The sequence below is a fragment of the Metopolophium dirhodum genome, chromosome 2 (genome assembly GCF_019925205.1).
Source record: "Metopolophium dirhodum isolate CAU chromosome 2, ASM1992520v1, whole genome shotgun sequence".
Classification (NCBI taxonomy): Eukaryota; Metazoa; Arthropoda; class Insecta; order Hemiptera; family Aphididae; genus Metopolophium; species Metopolophium dirhodum.
The window spans coordinates 13,790,318-13,801,067 of NC_083561.1; the positions used below are offsets into that span (position 1 = coordinate 13,790,318).

Genomic DNA, 10,750 nt, shown 5'->3' on the forward strand with positions numbered 1-10,750 from the left:
ACTAATAATTCATGCTAGAAATTAAATTTAAATGCAATAACAATTTATTTTTGTTTAGAATTTACTTAAAATCTATTATCCTATAGACTATAAGTACTACCTAAGTGATATTCACTATGAGTACAATAACAATATACTGAAGACATGACGTATATATAGGTAGTTCTTAAAACTTTAAAGCGCTGTGTACATATTTTTATAAAGTCAAATTCGCTTATAACTATGACGGATGCCTAAATACAACGATATTCTCGGTATAATGATTTCCAAATAAATTACTATTATACCTACATTTTAGCAGGTATAATTATATAATCATGGTGAATACCCAATTTTCTTTTAGTTGAATTCGTGGAATGTTGGATTACGTCCGATCAGGTAAATATATCATAATGATATTTTTATAACCACTATGTTGGTAGTTGTACAATGCACACTAGTCTTTACATAAACCTATGTTTTTTTTATTTTTTAAGACAGGCTATCACGAAGTCTATGGGTTTAACGATATGATTATCTGGGTCCCTCGAAGATCATTATAAGCAAATCCATCTGACCATCTGCATATTTAAATTACGAATAATATACTTTCATTTGGATATAACTTTCTTATTACCTACGGATATCGATATGAAGTGCTTTTACTTACTTCTTATGCTCTTGCTATTACAAGTTGTGTATTATAAACAGATAATTGCCCGAGACGCTATAATAAATATGAAACAATCATTTTTTCAACCATTGGATGAACTTCTGCCATCGTGTCACAGGTACAGTATTCACTGTTAATGATTCAATTAAGTGTCACAGACGCTAATTTTTTCAAAAAGTCTTAACTTTTTTGAAAATATAAATTTTACATAATTTAATACTTGCAAAAAAATTTAATTTTAAGTTTTATTATTTAAGATAATTTTTGAGATGACTGAAGTTAAAAGATAAAATGGGGGGGCTAATTTTAGTGACTTAAAGAAGCTTGACACAATAAATGTTCTATAATATCTATCATGTGCAGGGGGGTTTGGTGGTATGATTAGTCTTATTAAATGTGACTTAGGTAGTTAGGTTTGAATGATGGCTGATTTTTTTCCAAAATATTGTTTTGTAATAGTTTCGAAAGTTATAAAAAAAAATTATTATTATTAGATAATGAGTGTTTACTGTTAAAAAAACCACTCAGTGTCTGTATACTTTATTTACATTTGATATAATAACAATAATAAATTGTTTATTTAAAATCAATAATAATCATGTATATATGACAGATGTATTTATAGGGGCAAATAGGGGGGCTGGGGGCTTAGCCTCCCTCTAGAATTTCTATAGCCCCCCAAAACCTAATGATTTTACTACTATAATTTAAAAGCATCATAAGAGTATAAAGTATAGACCTGAGGTACAGTCCCCCAAATTTCAAACACTATTTACGCCTATGCCTATATAGTTTAATTAGTTATAATATAAATTACAAAGACTTTCAACTCCCCTATAGGCTATAAGCGTAGCTTGTGTGGGGGGGGGGGGTTATAATTTGAATTCAGTTATTGACAATTAAAAATGTATTTATCAGATATATCTCAATAGGGTAACGTTTTATATACCTAGGATGAGTCCCGTAATAAACAGGTTTTTGAAATCAGCACTCGTCAAACTAATTATTTATGCAATGACCCTATCCAAAGAACCATGCGTATAATTAACTCGGACTCGAGTCTCGTAAATTTTTAGTCCAAGTGAGCGGTGTAGAATAAATCTTGGACTCAGACCACACAATGTTTTGTTTTTAATTTGATTATAATATGTATATTAATAAATTGTATTATTAATTTGCTTGCCTTTCACAATTTTTATTGCATATTATACTATTATTCATAATATTGCATTGCTTATATAATTTAATTGTTGTCTTTAATACTTACCAACATTTATGTATTTTTCTTTGTAAATTGCCGTCAGGTATAGAAACAAATAAAATGTATTTATTATTATTTAAAAATAATAAATAAATGTTACTATTATAACACGACATTTATTGAATGATTAATTTAAAAAGTATAATAATTGATAGATTAATTTACATAATATAGGTATCAACATTCAATATTCAACATTAAACAATGTAAATGCCATATTATTATCATGTAGGTTTCAATTTCAATTTAATATTGTTATGTATACGCGGTATTCAGGTATTGAAGTAATTGTATTTAGGTACTATTTACGTCTTACGAGCTGAAGCACGGAAGTTTATTATAGTGATATAAAATAGTTTAAAAATGTATTAATAATGTATATTCTTTGTTTATTAATAAATTATGTAAGTATATTATAGGTTTATTATATACAGAGAAGTGGTATTGTTCAAACCAGTGGCGTATTTAGGTTTTTGTTATGAGGGGGGGGATATTATCTTGTAGCCCCGCCTTGAAAATAAGAGGCCTTAAGTTAGGACTTCGGCATATTATATACAGTATATGGGGGATTAATCCCCTTGATCCTCCCTCCCCCTTAAAATCACCATTGGTTCAAACAGAGCCTCCTCTGCAATCGGTTAAACAAGAAAAAAAGTTATATTAAGTATATAACAATATAAACATATAGTTATGGTTATTGGTTGCCAAACTTTAGTCTACAAAAGTATTAGATTCAAAATATATTCAATATAAAAATGTAAAAAAGTAGAAGAGCTATTGTATTATTGTTTGATTCTTAAATTATAGACCAATAGTTCAAATAGTATATAAAAATCGTAGGTATTAGTCTACAAGACTAACAATATGTCGTCAAGACTCAAGGTCTTTGGAGTTTGGATTCTTGCCATCTCAAATAAGCACGATTCTCTGATGTATATGACTATGAGGTATGATGTATGAATACATATGACCCTGCATTATAAAAATGCACACTTTCACTGATCGTATTGTCCAGTCTTGGGTAAAATACTTTTTAAAAGTATTTGGAATAAATACTCGAATACTGATGAAAAATAGTATTCCGAATGTGTATTCGAATACACCATAAAAATAGTATTCTGAATAAAGTATTTAGAATACTATAAAAATATTCCAAATACTTTTAAAATATTTTTTGTTAAAGATTTTCATATTTAATCCAAGGAAGACGGTAGTCACTATTTACACTATTTCAAGTTTTATCTGCCATAATTGTGAACTCGCAAATTAATGATTTAACACGTTGTAAACAAAAATACGTAAAATAGTATATAATAGTAATATATTATGTCAGTACTCAGTATAATGTGTGATGTGTCACTGTCCGACTGTTGCACTTTATTCTGCATTTCTAAATGGCTTATTGGCTTGTCATAGAACATAGACCATAATTAGTATGGGTACAACGATGTGCAGACTACAGAGACGTCAGAGACACAGACGTTCAGTTACAGACTTACAGTGGATAAAATGTATAAGATAAGCACCATAAGCCAATACGGAAATACCCATTAGTCTTTAATATACAAATTTATTTATAGCATTCTTGTTATTGCAATCGGTATCGCTGATCGGTAACCACTAATCAGTAAACATGATATGAACCAATACCGGTCATAATTTTATTATTGTATGAATGTATGATATTAAATATTGAGAGATGTTATCAATTACCTACAAATTTCCAACACAAATTATACGTGTTATATTGTATAATCAAAATCCTAAAAAAAATATACTGTTATACTAATAAAGTATTCCGAATATAGTATTTGGAATACTTTCGAAGGTATCCTGAATACTGCATAAAATACTTTTAGGAAAAGTATTTTCAAAAGTATTCTGAATACCTAAATAGTATTCCGAATACTGTATTCGGAATACTTTATTCGGAATACTACCCAAGACTGGTATTGTCTATACCAGGGGTGGCAAATTATTTTGATGCTAAGACTGCTAAGAGCCAAAAATCACCTTTTTTTTCAAGCTTGCCTTTAAATTATGAAATCGGTTAATAACGATTATTCAATTCTATCTGTAAATATTAATAAATACATTAAATATACATTTAATATACATATTTGTGATGTTCCTTATTATTAAAAAGAAAAATAATATAAAATCTAAATATTTTAATTTTTTGCTTGCCGTCAAAACTCAAAAGTGATGGATTTGCGCCTTTCCTGGCCTATAGGTACATGAACATTACCATTCGAATAATTAAAAATGTAAGATGAATTATGAGACACTGTATTACATATATTACAAATATATTATTATCCTAAATTACCTAATTTATGACTGATAAATTATTTCATATTACAGTCGTTAATCGTTATTACTTATTAAGTTATAGTTTATACAATATTAATGTCATTTGAAATGTTATTCAATGTAGCTAATAGCTATGAATATACTACAGACAATACACTATATAAAGTAGCTATACCAAATTGAGACCATAAGTAGGTAAGTGTATAAAATACATCTATCAAATGCCATAATATAATTTAATATCTATAATCTATTGTTATATTAAAGAAAGTAAAATGCATTTTTGGTAATGCTTGTATAGGTACCTATAATTCAATAAATTAATACACTATAGTCTATATATAGACATATATTATTCTATTCTGTGATATAGGTACTGTATGGTAATTTGAATTATAAATGCCTTCCTATAAAAATACTATACTCTATACTCTAGGTATACAATATAAGCTATAATATATTATAATAGGTACTATAAATTCTTTAAATGTTTCAGTAAAATTTACTGCAATAGCGAATTTTTGCACGATGTACAAATATATTGCAATCACCCAAACTGTACAAATTTGATATCTAAAAAACTTAAATATACTGAATCTGAGATTCTGGCAAAGTATGATCAAATGAAACGAAATAATAATAATGTACCATCTGACGAAGATTTAGTCAAGTTTATCGATGAGAATTTTGAAGAAAGTAACGAGTTAATTAAATGGACACCTAAAGATTTCACCGATAAACCATCGATTCTTAATCGAATCAAAGATAAAACTTACATATATTGGGCTAGAGCGTTGAATAATTTATGGATGACCCTAGCAAGGAAGATAAAGGATGACGTAAAAATACATCCAGATAAGTACTCACTGGTGTGGGTACCAAATGGGTTCATAATACCAGGAGGTATATTTAAGGAACTTTACTATTGGGATACTTATTGGATTGTTAATGGATTACTGCAATGTGATATGAGAACCACAGCTCGCGGTATAATTGAAAATATAATATCAATGGTGGATCAGTTTGGTTTCATGCCCAACGGTAACCGAGTTTTCTATCTAAATAGATCACAGCCACCGATGCTTATATTGATGGCATTAAGTTACTATAAAGCAACTAATGACTTTGACTTCATAAAAACCATTATAGGTGTAAGTTGAATAAAAATAGTAATGTGAATAAGCCTATATATATATATTATCATGTATTATTATTTATTTTAGAGTTTGGAAAATGAATATCTATTTTGGTTGAAAAATCGAATGGTTACCTTCGAGAAAGATGGCAAACAATATACAATGGCTAGATATAGCTCACGGTCAAGTGGACCAAGACCCGAATCATACAGGTTTCTAATATATATAATATAAATAAATAACATATGGTATTAAGTAATTGTAATTTTGAAAATAATAATAATAATGTGTATGTATACGCCTAGGAACGATTATAAATTGGCAGAAAAACATCAGAGATCAGAAGATAAAAATGAATTATATATACACATAAAGTCTGCGGCAGAATCTGGTTGGGACTTTTCAAGTAGATGGTTCATAACAGTCAATGGCACTAATAGCGGTAATAACATACATTTAAAACATACATTTAAAACTGTACAATTAAACATAATTTATGGGCTTAGTGTTATAACACAGGTAATTTATCTGACATACAAACGGCAAACATTGTCCCAGTTGACTTAAACAGCATGCTTCATGTAAATGCACTTACATTGAGTACTTGGTTTGATCAAATGGGAGATGAAATAAATTCTGCCAAATACAGAACAATTGCTAATGAGTTTCTCGAAAATATACAAGAAGTAAGGGTATCTAATATTTATGTTACAAATAGTTAAACAAATATATATCTAACATATAATTAGTAGGGACTGGGACCTTTTGATTTTAACGGTACTGGTTCCAGTTCCAGTTTCAGAAACATTTAACAATTCATTATGTTCTGTTCTGTCCTGGTTGAATTGAAAAAAAAATTATGATTCCGGTTTCAAAAATAACGGTTCCGGTTCGATTAAAAATGTTAAATTACATACAGATATACAATAGGTAGGCACGTATAAAATTACAGTGTATGCGTTTTACATAATAAAATAATAATTAATGATACATTTTTCTAACTTATCTTTGGCTGAGAATGAAGCATTATAAAATATGTTATTAAAATAATATAAGCCATATGTGATCTTTTGACAGTCCCTATATCGAGTTCTTTTTCATATATGAATAAATATGTCATATCAATAATAGTAGGAATCCATAAAATAGTGTATACTGTAATAACGTAAAAAACAGTAGGTACCTATAATATATCTTATATGGCCAAATAATATATATGTTTATTTATTTAATTATGGATAATTTATTGATTGCATGTATATATACTTATACTTATTATTTTAGTATGGTATTTTAGATTCTGAGCTTAGCGAATGAATGTATTGAATTTATAAATTTACAATGATGTGTTTTTTTTCATGTCATCGACATTTGTGGTAGTAAAATGTAAAAAATATCACATTTTCGATAACTGTACCCACTTGTCTACCTATTTAGTATTTTTTTTACTACTTTCATATTTTTTATATGTGTTAACATAAATACTAAATACCTAATACCTACCTACCTATATAAACCATAAGGATTTAATAATATAATAAACTTACGATTGCAATATTCTTTGTAGCAAAAATGTGGTTCTAGGTTATGTGGAGACCAAACAAAGGAGCTTGGTTTGATTGGGATTTGATCAACAATAAGAGTCGAGAATATTTTTATGCATCGAATATTGTACCTCTGTGGACGGAAAGCTATAACATGCCAAAAGAAAAAGTGGCCAATGCAGTTCTGAAATATTTGAGTGATCAACGTATAATCGAGCTTGATTACAGTATTAATTACAATGGTATACCAAATACCATTGATTATAAATACTAGTATTACTATATTTATGCTGTAAAATATACTTTATAGTATTTATAATCAATACTAATATCTACCTATCATTTTAATTCAATAATATTATTAATTGAAAAATTAATAAAATTTGTAACTGATGTAGGTACAATACGTAAACACGACGTAAAAATATAGTATGTTGAATGTAGGTACAGCAAAATTTAAGTTAGATACATTACCATCATTACCTATTAATTATTATACATTGATTATTTTATTTTACATATGATTTTAGAGTGTATTTCTCAATATAATTTATGGAAGTTCATTTTATCATTTTTCACAATAGGAATACCTACGTCAATGTACTCATCATCTCAACAATGGGATTTCCCGAATGCGTGGCCTCCTCTCCAAGCTTTTATTATACAAGGTCTGGATAAGACTCAACAAAAAAATGCAAAACAAGTTGCAGTGAAATTGGCCGAGGTGTGGTTGCGCACAAATTATCGCGGATTTACAAATAACGAATCGATGTTCGAAAAAGTATGAAACCATTTAGGTATATCATTATCATTTAACTATTTACGACATATTTCAAATGTTGGTACTATAACAATATTTTAAAATAATAAAATAATAAAATATTAACATAAACAATTTTATGCAAAAGAGACAATTTTTTAACTTTTTAAAAATGATTTTACAGTATGACGCTTTAGCCTTAGGAATAAGTGGTGGTGGCGGCGAATATGCACCACAGTTAGGATTCGGTTGGACAAATGGTGTCGTGTTGGAATTTTTAAATCAATGGGACTATTTATACTACAACACTTCAAAATATGATAATACAACAGACTTATAAAAAATATTACATAGGTAGATACCTAATATTATATTATATAAATAATATATTATTTTTTTTTTAATAGTTATATTTATTTTAAGTTGTAGACCTAGTACCTAGTACCTATATACCTATAAGCATTGATTAGTATTAGTATTTATAATCAATGCTATAAGAGATAAAAATCCCTATATTTATATATAACAAGTAGAGAGGTATTTACTTTAATTAAATTATCTAAATAAAGCTTAAAATCACATTTTAATTTATAAATAAACGATACCTACTGGTAATTTATAAATTATACTGTTGTAAACATGTAAATGTTGTAAATATAAACTATATGAATACATAGCTAGAGAGCTATAATTTGTATCAGTTGGAGCCTGGAGGTTTGCGTCGAACGCACTGGGCTGTCCTGAGATCCGGACCAGGCCCGTCGATAGATATTTTCCGCCCTAAAGCAAACATTTTAATGCCGCTAATATTCTTTACCGATATTTATTTAATTTTGCCGCTTTCAATTTTTTTTAAATTGTATGCCACTCTAAAGCAACACATGGCTTACTTGTGCCCTAACGACAGGCCTGATCTGGACTGGACCTTGATGTTTTATATTGTTAAAATAAAAGAATCGTTCATGTACTATTTGTTATTTTTATTACCTATTTGTTGTATGTGTGTGAATACTTTATTCTCTATAAAAGGAGGAATAGTTAACATTATACTTTTTTTCTTATTATTTACCTATAGTTACCTACCTAGCATATTAATATATTATTTCCTTCTGGCATTCTACGCAGTCAATGTACCTATAACCTACTCATAATAATTATTATTATCCATTAAAAATGTAACTTCAAAGTTCCTAAATTCTGGAAGTAAAACTACTGAGAATTTTGACCTCCCAAATGCACCAACTAGATTCACTTTCCCGTCGAACAAGATCCTGAAATTGAAAATCGAAGCATTATTTCAATTACTTATCGTGTACACGATACAAATAATAAAAAAAAATTTAAAAAAACACGCATCATTGTAAAATCAATTATTCATTCACTGATCCGCTTAGAATCAAAAAACTTGGTAACTAATGTAGTTAAAAAATTATAAAATGTTCAACTTTTATTACTAAGGATTGAAAATTTAAAATAATAGGTTCCACACAAATTATTATATTCACAATAATATCATCAAATATAATTAGTAATATTATAGGTATAGGCTGACTGACCGTCTTCGCTCAGAATCGTTTTTCCCACATAATTATAATATTATATCATTGGATCCAAATTATACACTGTCCATTACAGAAACCGACTTCGCTTATTGTAACCTATTGTACAGCAGAATGACACCTACTATTTTTTATAGCCTACCCTTTTTTTCGTTGCTTTTTTCAGTTACCCATCTTTTTTTCCTATAGATACGTAAATACATTTATATACTTTCAATGTTTATAGGGGGTTGTTGAACCCTCCTAACCCCCTCCCCCTAGTGTATATGGACCTGGTGTTATTGATGAAAATATTTGTAAAAAAATTTGACTTAATAGAATTTGTTGCCAACACTACGACAGTAGTGTAGTAGTGCGTTCGATGTGTGGGCTGGGGACCTTGGTTCTCACTTCTCAGGGTTTGTTTATTTGTTTAATAAAAGGAATTATTACTAAACTGTGTGTTGCGTTTGATGTGCAAAAGAACCTGACAAATTGTTTCAAATTTCAATAATGAATCAATGTAAGCTTTAGTCTTGTTGCCTTGAATCTAACAAATTATGTAAAATGTGGTGTTATACATTTTATCTAAAGTTTGAACTATATCAACAAAGAGTGCCTCAACAAAGAGGATTATGATATTATATTATTATGACCCAAATATTTTTCTTACACAACGATCTTTGACGGTTTGACCAGACAGTGACCACCACCTAGTTTCTCCAATTTTAGATATACATTTGTATTTACTTGTTGTTTCCAACTTATAACTTATTCATTCTAAAGCAGGACTCGTGAATATAACACTGATTCAAAACTTTTTATCGAACTGGCCCAAATCTTTCAAATTTTAAACGACCCACCTGGTTTTGCCCGGTTGCCCGCCGACCCATTCCGGGCTTGCACATGTCGTCATAACCGTGCGCGGACTGGTAAAATAAGGCACAGGCTGCTACACAATGTAAAGGGCAAATAACAAAAATTGTTGGGGCAAATTTAAAACATGTAGATTATTTATAAAATATTAATATATTTTATTTTGTTTTAAATAAATATTGAATACCTACACGTTATAAACGTAAATAAGTACCGAGTTATAACAAACTCTCAATCAAAATTGTACAATATTTTAGATTACAAATAATCGTAAATTGGTAACGATCTGCTGTTCATTAGGTATCTAGTCTTTAAAAATATAATAAATAATATTAGGCAAATATATATTTTAGGGCAAGGGATGCCGTAGCATCCCAGCCAGTCCGTGCTTAGCCATAACCACATGTTATGCCTATAAAATAGGTGAGGTAAATACTTCCATATTACAGTATGTATAGAAATTAGAAAAAATAATAAAATAATAGAAAATTAATAGAATTGTTAATGCATCGGATTCGGGTTTCACGAAACCATAAAACAATATTCAGTAACGAAACCTTCGGAGATTGTATGCAGTGTTGCCGTTTTTTAGACAAAAATATAGCTAGCGTGTTTCATGCGAACAATAATGATTTTGGGTTTTTAATAATAATATAATGTCCATAAACTA

General features: G+C 28.8%; 1 protein-coding gene across 2 annotated transcripts; it reads left to right on the plus strand.

The window, feature by feature from the left end:
• Positions 1-142: 142 nt before the first annotated feature.
• Positions 143-8,636, plus strand: LOC132938502 (trehalase-like). Of its 2 annotated transcripts, none has more exons than XM_061005370.1 (9): positions 143-378; positions 477-770; positions 4,723-5,377; positions 5,450-5,574; positions 5,668-5,804; positions 5,882-6,048; positions 6,947-7,148; positions 7,491-7,687; positions 7,851-8,636. In XM_061005370.1, exons 2-9 carry the CDS (start codon positions 631-633, stop codon positions 8,004-8,006), a joined length of 1,779 nt encoding a protein of 592 aa, XP_060861353.1. In that variant the 5' UTR covers positions 143-378; positions 477-630; the 3' UTR covers positions 8,007-8,636. The 2 variants fall into 2 exon arrangements, with proteins under 2 accessions (XP_060861353.1, XP_060861354.1); XM_061005371.1 differs by having other exon boundaries at positions 7,491-7,703; positions 7,851-7,986.
• Positions 8,637-10,750: the final 2,114 nt, after the last annotated feature.